Source organism: Sus scrofa, chromosome 4 (genome assembly GCF_000003025.6).
Source record: "Sus scrofa isolate TJ Tabasco breed Duroc chromosome 4, Sscrofa11.1, whole genome shotgun sequence".
Classification (NCBI taxonomy): Eukaryota; Metazoa; Chordata; class Mammalia; order Artiodactyla; family Suidae; genus Sus; species Sus scrofa.
The window spans coordinates 98,661,771-98,688,166 of NC_010446.5; the positions used below are offsets into that span (position 1 = coordinate 98,661,771).

General features: G+C 39.2%; 1 protein-coding gene across 7 annotated transcripts in view; it reads right to left on the reverse strand.

Annotated features, from left to right (window-relative positions):
- The window catches only part of RPRD2 (regulation of nuclear pre-mRNA domain containing 2), a 93,682-nt gene that overhangs the window by 20,846 nt on the left and 46,440 nt on the right, over positions 1–26,396 (reverse strand). For 2 of the 7 annotated variants that reach the window (XM_013988087.2, XM_003355198.4), the window contains exons 3-7: positions 14,298–14,398; positions 13,361–13,438; positions 12,048–12,100; positions 9,846–9,972; positions 7,665–7,840 (exon numbers count right to left, since the gene is read on the reverse strand). In XM_013988087.2, coding sequence (XP_013843541.1) covers positions 7,665–7,840; positions 9,846–9,972; positions 12,048–12,100; positions 13,361–13,438; positions 14,298–14,398 — 535 coding nt within the window. Of the gene's footprint in view, positions 1–7,664; positions 7,841–8,254; positions 8,410–9,845; positions 9,973–12,047; positions 12,101–13,360; positions 13,439–14,297; positions 14,399–16,502; positions 16,786–26,396 lie in introns of those variants that run through there. The other 5 variants (XM_003355199.4, XM_013988089.2, XM_021089902.1 and 2 more) reach the window with 4 other exon arrangements.

A 26,396-nucleotide genomic window follows, 5' to 3' on the forward strand; every position in this document is an offset into this window, starting at 1 on the left:
ACAACACAGAATCCTTACCCTCCGAGCCACCAGGGAATTCCTGTGAACAGAATCTTTTTGAAAATATTGCTTAAAGATTTAAGTGTTTTCACATAAGTCAACCTGGATTATTTCAATAATCTCTTAGCTTATCTCCCTGCCTAATATTCTTCTATTCTCCATTCTGCTACCCCCTTTTTTTTGGCCACACCCCTGGCATGTGTAAGTACTGAGGCCAGGGATCAAACCTGAGCCACATCAGGGACAATGCCGGGTCCTTAACCTGCTGAGCCACCAGGGAACTCCCATTCTGCCATCTTGATTAGAAATGTAAACCTGATTACATCATTAGCAAAATTAAAATCCTACAACTGCTTCCCACTGTTTTCAGGGTAAAATTCAAAGACCTTAAATAAATACAGGCCTTTTAGGACCATATTCCTGACTCCATCACCAGTTTTTTGTTTTTTGTTTTGCCATTTCTTGGGCCGCTCCCGCGGCATATGGAGGTTCCCAGGCTAGGGGTTGAATCGGAGCTGTAACCACCAGCTTATGCCAGGGCCACAGCAACGATGGATCCGAGCCACGTCTGCAACCTACACCACAGCTCACGGCAATGCCGGATCCTTAGCCCACTGAGAAAAGCCAGGGATCGAACCCGCAACCTTATGGTTCCCTGTCGGATTCGTTAACCACTGAGCCACGACGGGAACTCCCATCACCAGTTTTTATTCTTGTTTTTGTTGTCTGTTTTTGGCCACACCCAAGGCAGGCAGAAGTTCCTGGGCCAGGGATCAAACCCGAGCCATGGCTGCAGGCTGCACCACAGCTACAATGACTCCAGATCTTTAACCTGCTGTGCCACAAGGGAACTTCCACTCTCCCGTTTTATTTATCACTTCCTCATACATGCCCAGCTATAAGAAACTACTTTCAGGTCTATCAGTTTTGCCATGCTCTCTCATGTCTGAATGCCTTTGAAAATGCTCTTCAAAGAACATGGACTTTCATTTAGCAAATTACTGCAACTTCAGAGTTTAGCTCCTTTGAGAAAAATTTTCTCCGTATTTTCCATCTCCACTCCTAAACTGACTAAAGCACTTATTCGATCTGTTCTCCTAGCACCCTAGAGTTCAGTGCAACTATGTGTGCTCAATAAATGCTTCCTGAACAAACTTCTCCCAGCCATTTGCCAAGCATCCTTCAAAGCAGACTAAATTATTTTACATAATTTCATAAATAATATAAGATGACTGATGGCTCACCACTCAAAAATTATAAAATGGTCTTTTGGGTCAAAATGACAAACTGACTACTCCTGTTCAGTGTCTTTCCCTCCTGAGCCTCCTATAAAATGAACAGTAAAGGAACACAAAGGTATAAACCAATAATAAGAAACATACTGGAGAAAAAGGTTTTTATAAAATTTTAGATGACAGAGCATAGATGTAAGAGTAGAAGTGATGAGGCAAGGCAGAGAAAAACAAGGTTATGAATATGCACCAAGGGAGTTATACTCAGAAAAGGAATTGATCTGTCTTGCAGAATTCCTGAGAAGTTTTTTTTTTTTTAACTATAATTGATTTACAATGTTGTGCCAATTTCTGCTATAAAGCAAAGTGACTCAGTTATACATGTATATTCCAAGAGACTAGATAAAGTTTCCTGTGCTATACAGTAGGGCCTTGTTGTTTATGCATTCTAAACATAATAGTTTGCATCTATTAACCCCCAAATCCCAGTCATCCCACCCCCCCTCCTCCCCCTTGGCAACCACAAGTCTGTTCTCTATGCCTGTGAGTCTGTTTCTGTTTTGTAGACAAGTTCATTTTAGACTCCACATATAAGTGACATCATTTGGTATTTATCTTTCTCTTTCTGACTTACTTCACTTAGTACTGAGAATCTCTAGTTGTATTCATGTTGCTGCAAAACAACACTATTTCATTCTCTTCTATGGCTGAGTAATATTCCACTGCATATAGGTACCACATTTTCTTCATCCATTCATATGTCAATGGGTGCTGAGGTTGTTTCCATGTCTTAGCTATTGTGAATAGTGCTGTAATGGACATAGTGATGCATGTGACTTTTTGAATTGTACTTCTGTCCAGACATATGCCAAGGAGAGAAACTGCTGGATCATATGGTAATTGGTTTTTTTTTTTTTTTTTTGGTCTTTTTAGGGCCCCACCGCAACATATGGAGATTCCCAGGCTAGGGGTCAAATCATAGAGCTGTAGCCGCTGGCCTATGCCACAGCCACAGCAACACCAGATTCGAGCTGAATCTGCGACCTACACCACAGCTCATGGCAACGCCAGATCCTTAACCCACAGAGCAAGGCCAGGGACCGAACCTGCGTCCTCATGGAGATGCTAGTCAGATTCGTTTCCGCTGAGCCACAATGGGAACTCCTGGTAATTCTATTTTTAGTTTTCTGAGGAACTGCCATACTGTTTTCCACAGTGGTTCTAACAATTTACATTCCCACCAACAGTGTAGGAGGATTCCCTTTTCTCTACATCCTCTCCAGTATTTGTTAACTTTGTAATGATGGCCATTTTGACAGGTGTGAGGTGGTACCTCATTATTTTTTGTTGTTGTTGTTGTTGTCTTTTTTTTTTTGGTCTTTTTGTCTTTATAGGGCCATACCAGTGGCATATAGAGGTTCCCAGGCTAGGGGTCTAATCAGAGCTGTTGCTGCTGGCCTACACCAGAGCCACAGCAACACAGGATCCGAGCCACGTCTGCAACCTACACCTCAGCTCACAGCAATTCTGGATCCTCACCCCACTGAGCAAGGCCAGGGATTGAACCTGCAACCTCATGTTCCTAGTTGGATTCATTTCTGCTGCTCCATGACAGGAACACCTGCTGTTGCTTTTTAGGGCTGTACCCGCAGCATATGGAAGTTGCCAGGCTATTAGTTGAATTGCAGCCACAGCAACACCAGATCCAAGCCGAGTCTGCAACCTATACCATTGTTCATGGCAATGCCAGATCCTTAACCCACTGAGCAAGGCCAGGAATCAAACCCACAACCTCATGGTTACTAGTCAGATTAGTTTTTGCTGTGCCACAATGGGAAATCCCTCATTGGAGTTTTGATTTGGGTCTAATTACTTAGCCATGCTAAGCATCTTACATGCCTACTAGCTTTCTATATGTCTTTTCTTGAGGATATGTCTAGGTCTTCTGCCCATTTTTCAATCGGATTGTTGGGTTTTTTTTTAATTGGTGAACTGCACGAGTTGTTTATGTATTTTGGAGATTAAGCCCAAATAGGTAATATCTTTTGCTAATATTTTCTCCTATTCTGTAGGTTGTCTGTTTTTAATGGTTTCCTTTGCTGTGCAAAAGCTTATACGTTTAATTATGTCCCATTTGTTTATTTTTGGTTTTGTTTTTGTTGGATTTCCCTCAGCATGTGGAAGTTCCTGGGCCAGGGATCGAACCTGTGTCAAAGCAGTGACTCAAGCCACTGCAGTGACAACGCTGGATCCTTAATCCACTGTGCCACAAGAGAACTCCCAGTTTATTTTTATTTTCATTTCTATTGCCTTGAGAGAATGACCTAAGAAAACATTTGTATGATTTATGTCAGAGAATGCTTTTGCCTATGTTCTCTTCTAGTTTTACAGTGTCATGTCTTATGTTTAAGTCTTTAAGGCATTTTGAGTTTATTTTTGTGCATGGTGTGAAGGTGTCTTCTAATTTCACCGATTTACATGGAGCTGTCCAATTTTCCCAGCAGTACTTGCTGAAGAGACTGTTTTTTTCCCATTTTGTATTCTTGACTCCTAAGAAGTTTTTTTTATTTTTTATTTTTGTCTTTTTCCTATTTCTTTGGGCCGCTTCTGTGGCATATGGAGATTCCCAGGCTAGGGGTCTAATCGGAGCTGTAGCCACCGGCCTACGCCAGAGCCACAGCAACGCGGGATCCGAGCCGCTTCTGCAACCTACACCACAGCTCACGGCAACGCCGGATCGTTAACCCACTGAGCAAGGGCAGGGATCGAACCCGCAACCTCATGGTTCCTAGTCGGATTCGTTAACCACTGCGCCACCACGGCAACTCCCTAAGAAGTTTTGATGTAGGAAATGATAAGTATAAAAAATGAAGTGAGGAGTTCCCATGTGGAAAAGTGGAAATGAATCCGACTAGTATCCATGAGGATATGGGTATGATCCGTGGCCTTGCTCAGTGGGTCGGGGATCTGGCCTTGCTGTGAGCTGTGGTGTAGGCTGCAGTCATGGCTCGGATCTCACATGCTGTGGCGGTGGTGTAGGATGGCAGCTGTAGCTTTGATTTGACTCCTACTCTGGGAACTTTCATATGCCACTAGTGTGTCCCTAAAAAAAAAAGAAAAGAAAAAAGTGAAGTGGGGTTGAAATCAGAAATTAAAAGGGCAAATACCAAACACTCAATATCATCTCCTCTGCAATCTTCACACCTGACTATGTCCCAGGCAAAAAAATATGAGTTATTCTCTAAAGAGTTATAACATCTGGCAAAAAGACCTACAGATGGCCTTCTGACATCTAGGGTTCCTGCAGCCCCAATTTAACAACTAGCTCCTTACCTATATAGATTTTACTATTATCCATTCTTGGGTTAAACTCAAAGGTATATAATCCCTATCTATGTACAGAGAGCCACTTGATCCATTTTTTTCATAGCTCATTCTTAAATACGAATGGACAAAGAAATATTATCTGACTTTTGGTGGTTAAGGATCTGGCGTTGCTGTGAGTTGTGCTGTAGGTCACAGATGCAGCTTGGATCCTGCGTTGCTGTGGCTCTGGCGTAGGCCAGCAGCTGTAGCTCCACTGGACCTCTAGCCTGGGAACCTCCATATGCGGCAGGTGAGACCCTTAAAAAACAAAAAGACAAAAACAAACAAAAAAAAATTATTCCAGAATGAAAGACTACCAATCTTTAGACTGAAAAAGCCCTCCAGGTAAACCCATAATGAATGCAAAACACATGGCATATTCACATGTACCTACATCATTGTAAAAATTTCAGAATATCACATAAAATGTCTCTAAATGTTTCCAGATGGGAAAAAATAGTCACCTACGAAGATCTTGCAAAGACTTCATATTAACCTTACTAATGACAATGGAGTGACGCTTCTAAGCTGTAAGGGAAAATGACTTCCAACCAGCCATATAGCACAAATGTGAAAAAGGAATAAAGACACTTTAAAATATAAGGACTCGGAGCTCCTGTCTTGGCGCAGTGGAAACAAATCCGACTAGGAACCATGAGGTTGTGGATTTGATCCTTGGCCTCTCTCAGTGGGTTAAGGATCTGGCATTGCCGTGAGCTGTGGTGTAGGTTGCAGATGCGGCTCGGATCCCGCGCTGCTGTGGCTGTGGTGTAGGCCGGCGGCTACAGCTCCGATTCAACCCGTAGCCTGGGAACCTCCATATGCCACGAGAGCGGCCCTAGAAAAGGCAAAAAGACAAAAAAAAAAAAGAATAGTCTTAGCATGAGATCTAGAAACCTAAAACTAGAGCAGGTAGAGGGGTCTCTGGAGGAAAAAGTGGATTCAGAATATCTGATGTGATAGAGAATCTAGAGATAGAACAAAAACAAAGGCTAGAAGGCTGTTTGCCTTGTTTTGTTTAAGCTGCCAGAAAGAAAACAAACCAAAAAAACCCCTCTAATATAACCACGGTTATGATAAGACCTTGCAGTGAACAACATTCACAAAGTTATAATGTAAGCTTTGCATATTACTTTTCAGCCTTTAGAGCAAGGAAGACAATTGCAGAATGGAATGTAAATATCAATCCTGACAATGTAAAATTATAGTTTACTAAAGTTGGTATATTGACGAGACAGGTGAAAACTAATGGGAAATGCAAAGAGACTGGATCAAGTTTACATGATTGTGTTATACCCTTTTCACATCAAGGAATGGAGAACTGTTGACACGAAGGCCTCACCTGCCTCTCTCACCTGTCTGTCTGGCTGGCAGGGAAGGAAAAGAACTTTCATGTTGGTGAAGGAAGAAGCTGGGTGGGAAGACAGTGAAATCTAGAGAGAAAGCAAGCTGGTCCAAGGTGTCCTGAGGGCTATAAAATGCAGTTTTAATCAGAGTGCCATTTTCTTTTAGTTAAAATGATTTTTTAAGTATGGAATGAACGATTTTTTTTTCATAGGGCCACACCTGCAGTACAGGCGTCAAATCAAGAGCCACAGCTGCTAGTCTACACCACAGCTACAGCAATGAAAGATGCAAGCCGTGTCTGCGATCTATGCTGCAGCTCACAGCAACGCCAGATCCTTAATCCACTGAGCGGGACCAAGGATTGAACCTGTGTTCTAATGGATAATAGTCAGGTTCATTACCGCTGAGCTACAACAGGAAATCCTAGAATGCACAATTTTTTAATATGCAAATGAAAAGTTTTAAAACCTAAAAAGAAAGAAAGAAAGAAAGAAAGAAAGAAAGAAAGAAAGAAAGAAAAGGGAAAGAATAAGGATGTTAATATTTTGATTTTACTAAGTAGGGCGTCCAGAGTTAGTGTTCAAAAAACAGTAAATTTACTACTCCAATTTACAAAGGTAATCAACAGATTTTAAAGTTATATATTGAAATTGGGAGAAGGGGAAGGCAGGTAAGCTAAATCCTCATCTGTCACACCAAGAAGTCAATAGATATTTCTTAAATAGAATAAATTTTAAAAGAATGAGAACATTATTCATAAATAAGAAGGCAAATGCCAAAAAAAAAAAAAAAAAAAAAAAGCTAAATGAGAAGTGGGACTGACTGGTGGGATCTAAAACACTATATATACTTTTATAATCATATGTAGGAATCTGACTAGTATCCATGAGGATGCAGGTCCGATCCTTGGCCTGGCTCACTGGGTTAAGGATCTGGTGTTGCCATGAGCTGTGATGTATGTAGGTTGCAGATGGAACTTGGATCCCTTGTTGCTGTGGCTGTAGCGTAGGCCAAGGGCTACAGTTTCAATTTGACCTCTAGCCTGGGAACCTCCATATGCCTCAGGTGTGGCCCTAAAAAGACAAAAATAAATAAATAAATAAATAATAAAGGACAAAACAGTTTTTTTCAGAGGCCATGAGGCAAATGTCCAATTATCAATCCCTCTTCCAGTGAAGGCAGGGAAAATCAGGGTTCTTAATTCAGATGATGAAATTCAGTAGCAATGTTTCCATTCTAGTTTTCTGGGTATTTATAAAAAGTATACATATTGACCAATTTTATATTCTGTAGCTGTAACCTGGCACACTCCCTCTGAACCACTAAGACAAAAGGCTTTAGGAAAGCTTAATGGTCAGGGTATTCATGAGCTTTAGCATGAGAAAGCACTAGGGCTTAATTTAATTTTTTTATTTTTTGGCTGAGCCCAAGGCATGTAGAAGTTTCCAGGCCAGGGATCGAATTAGTGCCACAGCAGCAACGCAAGCTGCTGCAATGACAATGCTGGATCCTGAACTTGCTACACCACAAAGGAACTCCACCTAGGCCTTAATTTAGACGCCTCCACATGCTACTATATTATTATCTTGCACAAGTAACTTCAAACCTAACTTTTCTATCTGTGAACCTGATAATAATGCTTATCCTTACAGAGTTAGATAACACAATCACAGATACGCAATAAGCAATTGATGTAAGACAGCTTTAATCACTACTTACATTGGCCACCACTTTTACTTCTTTGTACTGTGCTTCATAGAAAATTCCAGCATTTTCCAGTGCTTCTGTTAGTGAGGGCCCATTTTTAACCTGCTTATCTAGTCCATTCACAAACTCCTCCAGCTTGGCACTTGCCTCTTCGAATTCTTTGGAGAACTTCTTCCCACCTGTCTTATCTAAAATAAGAGGAAGTACTCATTTTAGGATAAAACAGAAAAAGTAAAAACTTAATCTTTTGAAGAAAACCCTTCTCTAGATAATCTTTTATCCCCCCCCGCCGCCCCCCCATTTTTGGCCGTCCAGTGGCATATGGGGTTCCTGGGCCAGGAATCAGATCCAAGCCACAGTCTGGACCTAAGCCACAGCTGCCGCAACACCGGATCCTTTAACCCACTGTGCCAGGGAGGTTGAACCACATCGCAGTGCTTCCAAGACACCGCCAATCCCATTGTTGCCACAGCGGGAACTCCTTTCTAGATAATCTATGAACCTGTTCTTGCTGCCTTAGTGCATAATATTGTTTTTTTTAAAAATTTCTTTACGTATGTAATTTTTTCTACTGCACAGCATGGTGACCCAGTTACACATACATGTATACATTCTTTTTTCTCACATTACGTGTTCCATCATAATTGACTAGACAGAGTTCCCAGTGTACACAGCAGGATCCCATTGCTAATTCATGTGCATAATATTCTTAAGTCTCACAGTTTCACCCTAAAGAAGGTTCTCTTAATCACAAAAATCACAAGACAGATGGTTTAAATGATTCATTTCGTCCTGCAAGAGGGAAGCAAGAATGCATCATGAAGGCACCTGTAATTAAGGTAAAGAAAAGAAAATTCAACTAAATCAATGTTTCCTAATTGCTTTTATTCATAAATTTGATGCCACACTGCTACTTAAGAATAACTGAATGAGGCTCAAGTCTATATAGTTATAACATTAACTTTTACACTCTACAATGTAATAAGATCTATCTCTTAGATGAGAAAACAGAGGTGCAGAAAAAGTAAAGATAGAGTGATCTCTATGTCTATCACACTAAAAATTCTCTTTTCCTATCTGAAGATTTCTGGGAATTTGGTATTAGAAAAGTACCATGAATTATTTTTCAACAATAATGACATTACAAACTCTTACTCTCCTAAGTACTTTTTTTCCAGTGATGTTGGATATATGGTCCCAGGTGTGAATACAAATTTAGGCTCTGCCTTTTTCTCCCCCCCAGCTGTACGTGCAACAGTATGGAAGTTCTTGGGCCAGGGATAAAATCCAAGCCGCCATCTGCAACCAACACTACAGCTGCGGCAATGCTGGATCCTTAACCCACTGTGATGGGCCAGGGATTGTACAACACCACAGACACAAGCCAGCTCATTAACCCACTGTGCCACAGTGGGAACTCCTAGGCTCTGCCTTTTACCAGCTGTATAACTTGGGCAAGTTTCTTATCTCCTTATGAAGCCCCAGATTTCTCATGTACAAAATGGATGTTTTTAATATGCTTCTAAGTTTTATGAGGATTAGATAACATATGTTAAATTTAAAGCATGGTACAAGAACAAAATAGGTGCCAAAATAAATAGCTGGTAGCCATTTACTCATTATTTCAAAAATATTTATCAAATGCCTATTAAGTACCAGGTATGGTTCTAGGCACTAGGATACAGCAAGAACAAATAAGGATAATTTCTATCTTCATGAGCTTTACATTCTAATAAATTGATGATTATTACTTACAATTTACAATGTAAGAAAAAGAGAGCAAGTAGCTAGATTTTATGAGGCATTACTGTGACCTTATTAAAGAGCACACCCAAACCAGTTAATCGCACATATGAAATATCTCTATTTATAACCCAACATCAAAAACCCTTCATTAAAAAAAGGAATAGAAGCAGGGGAAGGGACAGAATTTACTTATTAAAAATTTTTATTTTTTTCGCCAGCTTTCCTGAGGTATAACTGGCATGTAACATTGTTTAAGATGTACAATCTGAAGGACAGGAATTTATTTATGAAACTGACATTCATGAAATCAATAGCTGGGAAACAGAGGTGACACAACTGCTCTCTACAACCTAAGGTTCTCTTTATGGAACAAGTCAGTCTGATCACTTAATGACATATCGAGAAGGAAAATCTGAGTTATTCTATTTAAAAGGATGTAAGTATTACCTTTTAAGCATTTGAGAGTTTCTGTGCTGCACACATCCACCCTCATCGTTGACAGCTGTTTTTCTTTCAATTCTATCTGATCTTCTGAGCGCTTGTACAGCAACAGCTCTTCAATGAGGGCCTGAGACTGAACACAGACCAGGGTCATATTTCATTTACTTATTCCATCTTTTCCCACTAAAGTAAAACATGTCTAAAACTCAATAAAAACCACAAGAGGGAAAAAACCCTTCATATTTCCTCATAATCAGGGCTATAAATAACAAGTCTCATATCAAAACCATATTCAGTTATAGACTTAAAAAGATACTTTTCTTTAGTCATTTAAAGCTAATTTATGGATAGTTATTAAGATTGAAACAAAAGTCCACTTATAACATCCTTAAATTTTCTTTTTTTCTTTTTTTTTTGTCTTTTTTTTTTGCCTTTTCTAGGGCCGCTTCCCGGCATATGGAGGTTCCCGGGCTAGGGGTCTAATCAGAGCTGTAGCCACTGGCCTACACCACAGACACAGCAATGTCAGATCCGAGCCAAGCTGTGTCTGCAACCTACACCACAGGTCACGGCAACGCCAGATCCTTAACCCACTGAGCTAGGCAGGGATCAAACCCGAAACCTCATGGTTCCTAGTCAGATTAGTTAACCACTGTGCCACAATGGGAACTCCCAAATTTTCTTTTTCTTTTAACGGTTGAACCTATGGCATATGGAAGTTCCTGGGCTAGGGGTCAAATCTGAACTGCAGCTTCAGGCTCACCCCACAGCCACGGCAATAGCAAATCCGAACTGCATCTGCAACCTTCACCCCAGGTTGCAGCCGTGTCAGCTTCCTAACCCACTAAGCGAGGCCAGGGACGAACCCGCATCCTCACGGACAGTATGTTGGGTCCTTTACTCCATGAGCCACATTAGGAACTCCTTCTTTCTTTATTTTTTGTTTTTATTTTTTATTGTCTTTTTTTTCCACTGTACAGCATAGGGACCCAGTTATACATACATGTATACATAATTTTTTCTCCCATTGTCGTGCTGCAAAGTATCTAGACATAGTTCTCAGTGCTATACAGCAGGATCTCATTGTAAATCCATTTCAAGAGCAAGTTTGCATCCGTTAACTCCAAGCTCCCAATCCCTCTCACTCCCTCCCCCTCCCCCAGAGCAACTACAAGTCTGTTCTCAAAGTCCATGATTTTCTTTTCTGTGGAAAAGTTCATTTGTGCTGTATACTACATACCAGATATGAGTGATATCATATGGTATTTGTCTTTCTCTTTCTGACTTATTTCACTCAGTATGAGTGTCTCTAGTTCCATCCATGTTGCTGCAAATGGCATCATGTCATTCTTTTTTATGGCTGAGTAGTATTAACTCCTTCTTTAAATTTTAATTAGATAAAGTCTTATTACTTTAACTCTAAGCAAATTTTAATAGTTCATAGAAAGATGAATCCCTTGTTGCGGGGGTTCAATATAGAATTCAGCTGGTAGTGGATATTTTATTTATTTATTTACTTGTTTATTTATCTTTCAGCTGCCCTGTGGCACATGAAGTTCCTGGGCCTGGGGTCGGATTCGAGCCACAGTTGCAACCTATACTGCAGCTGTGGCAACTCCAAATCCTTTAACCCTACTGTGCCAGGCCGGGGACTAGACCCGTGTCCTGGCACTGCAGAGATGCCACTGATCCCGTTGCACCACAGCAGGAACTCTGGTAATAGATATTTTAGAAGAAGGTTACTTTTTCCTTTGGGGAACAGATAAAACCTTTAAGTAATTTGATCCTAAGGTGGATCCATTTGGAGCATGGATCCATTCAAACATGTTAAAAATACAACTGATGATGGGAGTTCCTGTCGTGGTACAGTGGTTAATGAATCCGACTAGGAACCATGAGGTTGTGGGTTCAGGGTTAACGATCTGGCATTGCAGTGAGCTGTGGTGTAGGTTGCAGACGCAACTTGGATCCCATGTTGCTGTGGCTCTGGCGTAGGCCGGCAGCTACAGCTCCGATTCGACCCCTAGCCTGGGAACCTCCATATGCCGAGGGAGCGGCCCAAGAAATGGCAAAAAGACAAAAAACAAAAAACAAAACAAAAAAAACTGATGTACAATTGAATAAAACTAAATCTAACCAGACTATACAAAAAACTTTAACACAAAGGGGGTGGAAAATACTTTGGCATAAACACATTCTGTAACTTACTCGAAATTCAGCAACTATCTTAGACTTGAGAGCAGCTTTTGGATTTGTGGATGCTGTTGGAATTAAACAAAAGGTCATTTAAGAATATAGACAAAAAATGTTGACTAATATTTAGGAAAATTTCCAGCTTTATAGTTAAGGGTGTACTCTTTGAATATATGTCAAACATGCACATTTACATCATAATGTTATTCTTAAAATAAACAGTGGAATACCAAATCTGAACACTCCCAAGCATGGTCAATATAAAAATATACTACTATTTAAAAAGGTCTAACCTACTTACCTCCAACATACTCCGTAAGTCTAGAGTCCTAGAATTATTGATTTGGAGATACTGAGATACATAAAGTACCTTTTTGCCTGGTCTGATTGAGAGTAAGAGGATCTTAACACCTCAAACTAAAAGTGTTCAGGAGCAGGGCATCCAATTAATCCTGAGCACTGGCTGAAGAATATTTACTTATAAACATCAACTCTGTTCCTATGAAATTAGTCTTGGATTTCTTTTTCTGCTGACTCAATTCTCACCAAAAATAGGCAGAGAAAGTTCTAAGTACAATATCACTGTGGTTGAACTTTGGCTGAAATGATGACTCCTGTTGTTCCTAAGCATGCAAGTTATGATCAAATGATGTGAGAGGACTCCCTTAATCATGATGAATATCACATGCTTGCTGGAGCAAAACCATCCCAAGTGTCTTGTTTTACCTCCCAGTTCTCACTGTCTTTTACCTTGTTCCCTCCACACCTTCAAGTCTTTCTCAACATTCCTCAGTTTGGCCCACAGCAGTCTATCACATGCAGTATTCCACTCCCTTGATCTCATGCTGAATAAATATGATAAACACAGCAGGAGCTCCTGTTAGAGAATGAACTTCTGGCCAGGATTTGAGGCCCATGTCTAATCTGGTAGATTAGATCCCCAAATCTGAAGGATTTCATGGCTCCCTCAGAAATGCTTCTTAATGCCTAGTCTCTTCTTCAGCTTTGTTGTTTAATGCCAGCTGCCTCTAACTTCATATATCTTTGAACCTGAGAGTTACCCTATCAAATACCTTTTTCTTCTTTCAATCCCCCAACTACTCTTGAATCTTCACTCATTTAAACCCCTTTCCTTTGTTTAATTTTAATTTTTTTAAAGAAGTAACTCCATGATGGCTTGCTTAGTTTAAGTCACTGGGAGCCTCCCAAGCCTAGAAAACACAGGCTTGCCCATGGTTTATGCCAGGTACGATGTCAAATGGTCTACATTTTCTTCTGCTCCAAAAAGAGGAGTTAATTTTATATTAGTTGAGATTTTGATTCCTTACTTTGTGATTTCTTCCACTGCTTATTCGGTTGTTTGTTCAGATTTTCTTTCAGCTGCTTCTGAGTTTTGAAAGTGGTACCTGGAAAACATTTCAGTTTTTGCAATCTGGCGTTATGGGAAGCTGTTCTGTCTGTCCACTTCAGTGTCAAAGTTGTAGCATGAAAAAAGGCAATCCGAGACTGGGTGTTGTTTCTTTCTTTCCTTTTCTTTCATTTTTATAAAAAGATAAAAACACTCACCAGATCTAAGAAACTGTCAAACAAACATGTTTTCTACATGAATGAAATTACTAATTTTAAGAAAATCAGGGTAGGAAGCGTAAAAATACCAGATGACACATTCAAACAAATAATTTAACAGCTTCTTAGAAGATGCTGTTTTTATAGCAAATTTCTAGTCAAATTATGGTCATGGTATCGGATATCACCAACATCTACTCAGTGACTTAATTACATGCATATCTAGTACATAAGAAATAAGTAACACAAAAAACAAACAAAAAGTACACAATTAAAAATCTAAACCAAAACAGAAACTGAAGAATACCAATATGCTTAGGATCAATTAGCTTACTGCAAACTGAAACCCTGTCCAAAAATTCTCCTAAGAGTACCGGGCAATAATTATTAAGCTCAAAAGATGAACCATTTAAAGCACTCTAAGTAAAGCAAATGCAGGAAAATAAGTTAATGACCATCATCACTTAATATGCTTGACTTTCTTTAGTCAAAAAAAAAAAAAAAAAGATTCAACCTTCCCCAAACTAACTCCACTTAAATTTTAATGCAAACAGATTTTTATAAGTATTTAACTTCAAACAAAGAAGGCCAGAGCCAAAATTTTATTTTTCACTCTTAAGCAAAAGGACCAGATCTATAAAACATATAAAGACTGAACAATGGACTCAATTTTTCTTTTAGGAAAGAAAAGACACTTACTCAAAGCTTCTCTTAATGCCATAATCATTTCTTCTGGGTATACATTTCTATCTTCCCAGATTTTAAAGATTCGTTCTATAGACTTAGAGACAGAAGGATCCCTGAGAAGAAAGAAAAAGTGAGATAGACATAAAATAATTTTCTAAATTAAATGTCTTCTGATTTTTTTTCTTGGCTGCACCCACAGCATGTGAAAGTTCCCGGGCCAGGGACCGAACCTGTGCCACGGCAGCAACCTGAGCCACTGCAGTAACAATGTGGACTCTTAACAGTCACTGCCAAAAGAGAACTTCTGATGTTTATTTTAAAACATTTTTTCTAGTGTCTACAACTAAAAGCTTAAAAATTCTTATTCAACGCTTTTTACTTTTTTTTTTTTTTTGTCTTTTTGCCTTTTCCTAGGGCCGTTCCCTTGGCACATGGAGTTCCCAGGCTAGGGGTCTAATCGGAGCTGTAGCCACCGGCCCACACCAGATCCGAGCAGCATCTGCGAACCACACCACAGCTCACGGCAACGCCGGATCCTTAACCCACTGAGCAAGGCCAGGGATCGAACCCGCAACCTCACAGTTCCTAGTCAGATTCGTTAACCATGTGCCATGACGGGAACTCCCGCTTTTTACTTTTTATCAATGACAAAGATGAGGCTGTGGATGACATAACGAACTTTTTAAAAAATTTAGTGAGGTAACATTGGTTTATGATATTATATGTTTTGTGAGTACATTATATTTCTACTTCTGTACTCATTACAGAATGCTCATGGACAAAATTTTAAGTTTCCATCCACCACCATACAGCTGATTACCTTTACCCACTTCACCCTTCCTCCAACATCCTCCCACTCTGGTAACCACTATTCTGTTCTCTGTACCCATGTATGTGTTTGGTTTGGTTTGTTCATTTTCTTAATCTTTTAAAGAAGTTTAGGGGCCAGGGATCAATACAAGCTACAGCAATGACGATGCTGGACCCTTAACCTCCTGAGCCACCAGGGAACTTCTGTTCAAATAATTTTATTTGTTTACTTATTTGTCTTTTTAGGCTATGGGTCAAATCAGAGCTGTAGCCACTGGCCTACACCACAGCCACAGCAGTACCAGATCCCAGCCACATCTGTGACCTACATCATAGCTCATGGCAACACCAGATCCTTAACCCACTGAGCAAGGCCAGGGATCAAACCTGCAAACTCATGGATACTAGTCAGATTCGTTTCCACCTAGCCATGACAGGATCTCCCTGTTCATTTAAATTTTTTTTTCTTTTTTCTTTTTCTTGGCTGCATCCATAGCATGTGGACGTCCCCCTGCTAAGGATCAAATCCGTGCCACAGCAGTGACCCAAGTTGCTGCAGTGATGAGGCCAGATCCTTAACCTATTAAACCACAGGAGAACACCAATTTTTAATTTATTTTTATTTTTTTATTTGGTTTTTATGGCCACACCTGTGGCACACAGAAATTCCTGGGCTAGAGGTTGAATCAGAGCTGCAGCTGCCAGCCTATGCCGCAGCCACAGCAACTCGGGATCCAAGCTCATGGAAATGCCAGATGTTTAACTCACTGAGCAAGGCCAGGGATTGAACTGACGTCCTCATGGAACCACATCCTCATAGATACTAGTCAGGTTCATAACCTGCTGAGCTACAACAGGAACTCCATGAACACCAACTTTAAATTTTAATTTAAAAAACATATTCCACATGAGTGAAATCATAAGGTCTTTTGTTACCTGACTTATTCCACTTAGCATAGTACCCTAAAGGTCCATCCATATTGCTAAACATAGCAAGATTTCATCTTTTTTTAATGGCTGGGTGGTATTCCATTGAGAGTGAGTGAGAGAGAGAGAGAGAGAGAGAGAGAGAGAGAGAGAGAGAGAGAGAGAGAGGAGAGAGAGAGAGGGAGAGGGAGAGGGAGAGAGAGAGAGAGAGAAAACAGATCTTTGTGGAGTTCCTGTCGTGGCACAGCAGAAACGAATCTGACTAGGAACCATGAGGGTGTGGGTTTGATCCCCAGTTAAGGATCCAACACTGCTGTGAGCTGTGGTGTAGGTTGCAGATGTGGCTCAGATCCTGCGTTGCTGTGGCTGTGGTATAGGCTGGCAGCTGTTGCTCCAATTTGACCCTTAGCCTGGGAACCTCCACATGCCATGAGTATGGCTCTAAAAGTACAAAAAGTAAAAAACAAACAAAAAAACCACCTTATGGGATATATCATTTGGAAATATCTTCGCACATTCCATAGGCTTTTTATTTTACTGACAGTTTTCTTTGCTGTGCAGAAACTTTTTAGTTTGATGTAGTCCCATTTGTTTATTTTTCCTTTGGTTTTCTTTGCCTGAGGAAACATACCCAGAAAGATATTGCTAAGACTGATGTCAAAGAGCATATATATAGAGAGCATATGTTTTCTTCTAGGAGTTTTTTGGTTTCAGGTCTTACATCAATCAAGTCTTGAATTCTTTTTTTTTTTTTTTTGTCTTTTTTTGCCTTTTCTAGGGCTGCTCCCACGGCATATGGAGGTTCCCAGGCTAGGGGTCAAATCGGAGCTGCAGCCACCGGCCTATGCCAGAGCCACAGCAACTCGGGATCCGAGTTGCGTCTGCAACCTACACCACAGCTCACGGCAACGCCAGATCCTTAACCCACTGAGCAAGGGCAGAGATCAAACCCGCAACCTCATGGTTCCCAGTCAGATTCGTTAACCACTGCACCACGACGGGAACTCCTTGAATTCACTTTGAGTTAATTTTTATGTATGGTATGAGATAGTAATCTAGTTTCTTTCCTTCTTTCTTTTTTTTTTTTTTTCGTATGTGGCTGTCTGGTTTTCCCACCACCATTTATTGAAGAAACCATCCTTTCTCCAATGCATGTTCTTTATTCCTTTGTAATAATTTTCCATAAATGTGTGGCTTTATATCTGAGCTTTCAATTTTGTTCTACTGACCTATGCATCTTTTTTCTGCCAACATTACGCTGTTTGGATTACTATGGCTTTGTAATATCACTCAAAATCAGGATGTGTGATACCTACTGTTTGTTATTTTTTTCTCACGATTACTTTGGCTATTCAGGGAGGGCCTTTTGTGGTTCTATATAAATTTCAGAATTTATGTTCCATTTCTGTGAAGAATGACCTTTGGATTTTGATAGGGCTTGCACTGAATCTGTAGCTGCTTTAGGCAATATAGACATTTTGACAATGTTAATTCTTCCAATCCATGAGCACAGGATATATTTCAATTTATTTGTGTCTTCTTCAATTTCTTTCAACAGTATCTTATAGTTTTCGGTGTACAGGTCTTTCATCTCCTTGTATAAATTTATTCCTAGGGGTTTTTTTTAATTGTAAATAGGATTGCGTTCTTAATTTCTCTTTCTGCTAGCTCACTGTTAGTATATGGAAACACAACTGATTTTTTGTATATTTATTTTGTAAAATGAAACTATACCAGAGAACACTGTCTTGTCCCTAGTCTTAAAAGGAATAGCTTTCATTTTTTTCAACACTGAGCATGATGCATGGGTTTATCATACATTGCCTTTATTATGTTGAGGTATGTCCCTTTGATAGCCACCTTATTGAAAGTTTTTATCATTAACTGGGTATTGAACCTTGTCAAATGCTTTTTCTGCATCTATCAAGAGGATCACATGTTGAACCACTCTTGCATCCTTGGCATAAATCACACTGGATCATGGTGTATGATAATCCTTTTATTATTTGGACTGCTATTGTTTCTTGTTTTTTTCAACTGAAGTATAGTTGATTTACAATATTATTTTAGTTTCTGATGAACAGCAAAGCAATTCAGTTATATACATGTATATATATTTTTCTTGAATCTTTTCCATTATGTTAGTACAATATTGTTTTCTGTACTGTATAGTAGGACCTTGTTGTTTATCTATTTTTTAAAATATTTAATTAATTTTTTTGCTTTGGAGGGCCACACCCGCAGCATATGGAGGTTCCCAGGCTAGGGGTCGAATCGGAGCTACAGCTGCCAGCCTGTACCACAGCCACAGCAACACAGGATCCAAGCCCTGTCTGCAAACTACACCAAAGCTCACGGCAACACCGGATCCTTAACCCACTGAACGAGGCCAGGGATCGAACCTGCAACCCCATGGTTTCTAGTTGGATTCATTTCCATTGCACCATGACAAGAACTCCTGTTTATCTATTTTATATAGTGTGTATCTGTTAATCTCAAGCTCCTAATTTATCCTTCCCCCGTTCCCATAAGCTTGTTTTCTATGTCTGGGAGTCTGTTTTGTAAATAAGCTCATTTGTATCATTTTTTAAGATTCTACATATAAGTGATCTCATGATAATTGTGTTTCTCTTACTTCACTTGGTATGATAATCTCTAGGTCTATCCATGTTGCTACAAATGGCATTATTTCATTTGTTTTCATGGCTGAGTAATACTCCACTGCATATACAGACCATAGCCAGATCCTTAACCTAACTGTGCCAGGGATCGAAACTGCATCCTCATGGATACCAGTCAGATTCATTACTGCTGAGCCACAATAGGAATTCCAAAAAGATGTATTATTCTCTATTGCAAAGTATGAATGAGTTTATAGTCAACACTCCCAAATAGAGTTTATTCATTAAGGTCTCATATATATCCTATTAAGGCTATTCTTAGATAATTTCATGTATTTTATTGCTAGCATGACTCCATCCTATAGATTCATACTAACTTCTCAGAGTAAAAGTGATTCAGAAGTTTGTTGATGGTTAATTATTCTCAGTCCTTGTTTCTCTGGAGCTATCTTTATATAGTGTATCTGTCTCTTGAAAATAGTTTTGCTTTGTATGCAAATTCATGTTGACAGGTATTTTCTATTAACGCCAGAAAAATAATTTTCATATATGCCTTCTGGGTTCCACTAGTGCAGTTGAGAAGTCTGTTGTCAGGCTAAATGCAGTCCTTGGATATGTGATCTGATTTTCTGCCTTTTTTCTTTTTTTGCTTTGTTGTCTACTTTTTAACTGTGGTAAAATAACATAAATTTGCCATTTTAATCATTTTTTGGAGTTCCCATCATGGCTCAGTGGTTAACAAACCCAACTAGTAACCATGAGGTTGCGGGTTCGATCCCTGGCCTTGCTCAGTGGGTTAAGGATCCAGTGTTGCCGTGAGCTGTAGTGTAGGTCGCAGACGCAGCTGGGATCCTGAGTTTTTGTGGCTCTGGTGTAAGCCAGTGGCTGTAGCTCCAATTCGACCCCTAGCCTGGGAACCTCCATATGCCACGGGTGCAGCCTTAAAAGAGAACCCCCCCCCAAAAAAAAAAAAAATTTCAAATGTACAACTTAGTGGCACTAATTATATTCACAATGTTATACAATCACCACCTCCTACTATTTCCAAAATTTTTCCTTACCCTAAATTGAAACGCTGTACCCACTGAACAACTCCCTATTACTCCTTCCCCTCAGCTCCTGACAACTTCTAATCTACTTTCTGTCTCTATAGATTTGCCTGTTCTAGGTATTTTACATAAATAAAGTCAAACAATATTTGTCCTTTTGTGTCTAGCTTATGTCAGCATATTTTCAAGGTTCATCCATTTGTAACATGTACCAGAACTTCATTCCTATCTTAAAAATTGTGGTAAAATATACATAAAATTTACCATCTTAACCATTTTTCAGTGAACAGCTTAGTAATGTTATGTATAGTCACACTGTAGTGATATCAATCTCCAGAACTCTTCATTCTGCAATTGAAACTCTATATCCATTAAACAACATCCTATTTCCCCCACAATTCCACCTTCTATTTTTATGAGTTTGATTACTGTTGTTATTTCATATAAGTGGAATCACACAACAGTTATGCTTTTGTGATGGTTTATTTCACTTAGCATAATGTCTTTAAGGTTCATCGTGTTGTATCAAGTGTCAGAATTCTTTTTTAAAGGGGTTGAGTGATACTCCATTTTTTAATATATGCCACATTGTTTTATCTGTTCATCTGAAAATTGGGCTGGTTCCTTCTTTTGACTATTGTAAATAATGGTGCTCTGAACATAGGTGTACAAACATCCAAGTTCCTGCTTTCATTTTTTTTAATATATATATCCAGGAATAGAACTGCTGGTTCATATACTAATTCTATGTTAAACTTTTTGCCCCTTTTTTTTGTGTGTCTTTTTGCCTTTTCTAGGGCCGCACTCGAAGGATAGGGGTCTAATCATAGCTGTAGCTGCCAGCCTACACCACAGTCACAGCAACTCGGGATACGAGCCGTGTCTGCGACCTATACCACAGCTCATGGCAACACCAGATCCTTAACCCACTAGCGAGGCCAGGGATTGAACCCGCAACCTCATGGTTCCTAGTCGGATTCATTAACCACTGAGCCATGATGGGAACTCCCTATGTTTAACTTTTTGAAGAAGTATCAATCTGTTTTCCTTATCAGCCACATCATTTTATATTCCTATCAGAAATTTAGAAGTTTTTTCCCATTCTTTCTAATCCCTGGTACTTTCTGGTTTTGTTTTGTTTTTTTTTTTGTTTGTTTGTTTTGTTTGTTTGTTTGTTTGTTTGTTTTTGTCTTTTTGCTATTTCTTGGGCCGCTCCCGCGGCATATGGAGATTCCCAGGCTAGGGGTCAGATGGGAGCTATAGCCTCCGGCCTACGCCAGAGCTACGGCAACGTGAGATCCGAGCAATGTCTGCAACCTACACCACAGCTCACTGCAATGCCGGATGGTCAACCCACTGAGCAAGGGCAGGGACCGAATCCGCAACCTCATGGTTCCTAGTCGGATTCGTTAACCACTGCGCCACGACGGGAACTCCTGTTTCGTTTTTAAAGTACAGTTATCCTAGTAGGTCTAAACTCTTTGGCTGCTTTTAAAATCTTTTTGTTTTTCATTTTCATTACAAATGACTAGATGTAAATTCCTTTTTCTACTCATCCTGCTTGCTATATTCTGTGCTTATGTTTCAAGATTCATAGTTTTGTTTAGAACACAAAAGCTCTCTCCTCCTGAATTCTAAATTGATGTCAATTAAGTCTCTCATTCTAATCTTCATTTTTCACCTCCTTCCCTCTACTGCTGCATTCTAATTTCTTCAGAACTATTTTCTAGCTTAATCTCTTTTTCCTTTCTAGAATTACTAGTGATTCTTTCTCAAACCTGTCCAAATATATTTTCCATTGTTTATTTTATTCCACATAATCTTTAACTTTTTAAATAATTGTCTTATATACTCTATCTGATAATCTTAATATCTGAAACTCTTTGTGATCTAAATCTGTTGATTCGCCTTTGTGGTGATTTGTTTTCCAATACATTCAGTGACCTCTGATTGTAAGCACATATCCATATGATATGGGATTCCTGGTAGTCTAAGTAGGAAGTGTGTTCCTTGAGAGAAAAATCTATACTGGAAGCCAGGAGGCCACATTATCCCCTCTCCATAGCCAGATCACATGGTACCACTGATACAGGTATACTGATTAACGTCAGCTATTCTAATACAACCATGGTTCCTGATTCAGTTTATTTTTGTCAAAAATGTAGTTGTTTTACAAAAAAGAACCCTTTGGAACCCATTCAGCCAGAAGGCAAGTCATGATAATGTGTAAATGTCTGTTTTTTTCAACTATACTACAGAGCTTCTTCCACAGCAGATTGTAACTTATTTGTTGTTGTTTCTTTGGCATCTACAAAGTATGCACTACACAGTAAATAAACAAATGAAAGAAAACTGGGTTTTGCCATTTTGAAACCCAACTATTCATTATCAGGTCACAATATCTATTCACCAAAGTCCTCAAGTAAAATACGTGGAAAAATAAAATTGCTAAGAAGTCATATAAATAAGACTGGGGTATAATATAGTGAAAATAGCACTAGTTGGGGAAGTAGGGTTCCTCATTTGGGTTTTTTTTTTTTTTTTGCTATTTCTTTGGGCCGCTTCCGCGGCATATGGAGGTTCCTAGGCTAGGGGTCTAATCGGAGCTGTAGCCGCCGGCCTACGCCAGAGCCACAGCAACGCAGGATCCGAGCCGAGTCTGCAACCTACACCACAGCTCACGGCAATGCCGGATCATTAACCCACTGAGCAAGGGCAGGGACCGAACCCGCAACCTCATGGTTCCTAGTCGGATTCGTTAACCACTGCACCACGACGGGAACTCCAGAGTTCCTCATTTGTAAAATGATTTTTACTAGGTAATTTGTTAGCTCTAAAATTCTTAGCTAGATTTGCTCTCTATTTACATCAACACAGAACTCTCAAACTTCTACAATCCAACCATCTCTTCTGTTTAAAAACCCAAACAAAATCTACAATAGCAGTTTTGCTTACCCTATAATTCTAGATCTCTTTTTTAGTGTACTGATCACAACCTTAATTTCTACAGCACATACAATTAGTACCACACACAACATAAAACAATTAATTATAAACTTTGCTGTTTGACTTATAAGTAACAAAACGTTGGCTGACTTGGAGAATTGTTAGGATGTTCAATAGGTATTCTTTATATTAGCGACCGCCGCCCCCAGCCCACTTGTAAAACAGCAAGGTGTTAGCAAATTATTTCAAAGCATAAAGTGATGAAAAGCACAAGAAGAGGTGCTCAGGTATCATGGTTAAAATAAACAGAACTAAACAACATAATCCTGTGCCTCACTCAAGGGGATATCTTTTCTTTAGCAATATCTTATTTCTGATACATCAGAATAATGTGCTACATCTTGCAAGTTTTTAGTAAATATTTGCCAACTGAATGAATGGAAGACCAAACTATGGGTCAACTCAAAGAGGAGCCAGTCAATACTTGGAGCTCAGAAACTGGATGGAGACAGATTTTTATCTCTAAAAATTTGCTATTCCGTATCTCCTAAAATAACACCCATTTATAAAACACATCTTTTTTACTCACTTAAAACAAATGTCTTTCTCGGTGTGTCCCTTGTCTTTAATTTTATGTCTTCTATAATGTAGAAGTTTAATTTTGAAGCAATAAAATTTATAAATACTTTTACTATCTTTTCTTGGTGTCTTAAGAGCTTTTTAGCCCTTATAGTCATGAAAATATTCTTATTTTCTTCTAATATTTTAAAGTTTTGTTTTTATACATCAAGGTAATTCATTTGGAATTTATTTTTTGTCTATGGTGTTGGGAAACATTTAACATCTAATTTTATTTTTTCACATGGAAAGCCTATGTCCCAGAATCAAGAGTTCACCTTTTCCCCAGTGATTTCTAATTCAACTTCTATCATTTACAGAGGTCCCATATATGTATTGGTCTACTTGTGGGCTGTTTTGTTACTTAAATTTATTTATCTGTATACTAATATAATACTCTTTTAATTACTATGGCCAAATAATAATTCTTGATATTTCATAGGATAATTCCTACTGATTTTTTTTTTTTTTTTTGCTTTTTAGGGCTGCACCCATGGCATATGGAGGTTCCCAGCCTAAGGGTCAAACCGAAGCTGTAGCTGCTGGCCTATGCCACAGCCACAGAAATGCAGGCTCCAAGCCACGTCTGTGACCTATACCACAGTTCACAGCAATGCTGGATCCTTAACCCACTGAGCAAGGCCAGGGATTGAACCTGTGTCCTCATGGGTGCTAGTCAAATTTGTTAACTCCCCCTGGGCCACGACAGGAACTCCCCTACTTGCTTTTTTTAATAGTTTTGGTTACTCCTAAACACTGACTCTTCTATATGAATTTTAGAATCATGACAATTTTTTTGTCTTTTTTTTTTTTTTTTTTTAAGGCCGTACCTGCCACATATGGAGGTTGCCAGGCTAGGGGTCTAATCGGAGCTGTAGCCGCTGGCCCACACGACAGCCATAGCCACGCCAGATCCAAGCTGCATCTGAGACCTACACCACAGCTCACGGCAACACCAGATCCTCAACCCACTGAGCAAAGCCAGGGATCAAACCCGCAACCTCATGGTTACTAGAGGATTCATTTCCGCTGTGCCACAATGGGAACTCCAATCATAACAAATTTCTTAAAATGTCCTTTTGGGATCTTGATTAAAGTATAATGTATTTATTTACATGCTGATTTTATGTCTTTTTGTTATAGTTTACAATTTTCCCCATAAAGTTTACAACACACTTTTATTCTAGGTACCTACAGCTTTTGTTGTCACTATTACAGTAGGTTTTTTTTGTTATTGTTGTTACTATTAATAACACTCCTTTTTCTATTGTCTGTCTATCTATCTATCTATCTATCTATCTATCTCTCTATCTATCTATCTATCTATCTATCTATCTTTTGGCCACACCCATGGCGTATGGAAGTTCCCAGGCCAGGGATTGAATCCGAGCCACAGCTTGAACTTATGCTGTAGCTATAGCAACACTAGATCCTTTAACCCACTGTACCAGGCCAGGGATACAACCCACGTCTCAGCAGCAAAGTGAGCTGCTGTAGTCGGATTCTTAACCCTCTGCACAACAGCGGCAACAACTATTATATTTTTAATTAGTTATTTCTGATATACAGAAATGCTACTGATTTCTATATGTTGAGTTGTATCCAGCAACCTTGCTAAACCCATTTTAATCTGTAAATTTTCTTGGATTTCCTATGAAAAGATCACAAAGTCTCTATATATCTTTTTACCCTATATGATTCCACTACTTACATTTTATAGTTCAACAACTATAAATCAGAATTTGTAATTAAAAATGAAGCAAATATCATTCATATTAACATTAAAGTGATAAATGATATTTGTTGAAACCAAGTACAAATTGCAATACAAACATGATCCTGAATATATACACTGAATATACACATTGTTTTTAATATATCAAGCCTATAATATCATTATCATTCAATTATTTCACCATTTTCCTCCATGTGAACTACTATGAACTTTTTTTAGTATATGGTGAAATCACTAGTGCCTTCAACTCATATAATTCTTTTTTTTTTTTTTTTTTTGTCTTTTTAGGGCCGCACCCGCGGCATATGGAGGTTCCCAGGCTAGGGGTCTAATCGGAGCTGAAGCCGCTGGCCTACACCACAGCCACAGCAACGCAGGATCCGAGCCGCATCTGCAACCTACACCACAGCTCATGGCAACGCCAGATCCTTAACCCACTGAGCGAGGCCAGGGATCAAACCCACAACCTCATGGCTCTTAGTTGGATCTGTTTCCACTGTGCCACTATGGGAACTCCTGATATAATTTCTTATATATTAAAGCCATCTTTAATCTTTCCTCATTAGTCTTTGATAAAATATTGTCTTATCCCAAAATGTAATCACAACCACATGATAACACAGCCACAGAATGATCTGAAGAACTGTTAGTAAGGTAATCATAGATGATACCGAAATACGCCTGTACAATCTACAGACCCTTTAAACTACATCCATGGACCCACTGAGGAATAACGTGGCCTGTACTTAAGAAACACAGCTTTACAGCACTTCAAGGTATTTTTCCACCCATGCACCAAGGTAATCACCTATGAAGTGACAGGCACTATGCTGGGAGCAGAAGCTCAAAGTCTGGGAGACAGAATGATGACAAAAGCACGTTTATCAGTTACAAGGTAGTGTGTTAGGTGCTGTGACAGAAGAAGAGACAAGTATAATGGCAGCAAAGAGTTGTTTAATCCAGACTGGGAAGCAGAAGTCAAGAAGGAAAAAATTTCTTGAGGATACTAAATCTTTAAGGAAGGTGAAAAGATGGTGTGAACAAAACTCTACAGAGCTTATCCTAACTGGGAACAGTGTACTGCTACATGGTTTATTATACAATTTGTTCTACTAGGCAGCCAATTCAATTTTCAAAAGGAACTAACTTCTCATTTAACTTAATACTATAATTTGAAAATTAAGTTTAGTCCAAATAAGTCTTACATGACAGAAAAGTTGCCAATGATATATAATTACATATAATATATAAACAAATAATTAAAGAGTGAATACCCATGCAATCACAACCCAGGTCAAGAAATAAAACATTGCTAGCTCCCCAGAGGATGTGAGCAGATCCCTTCAAGATCACAATCCCTTCCATCTCCCTGAGATGGTAGACTTCTGTGAAATCGTTTCCGTAC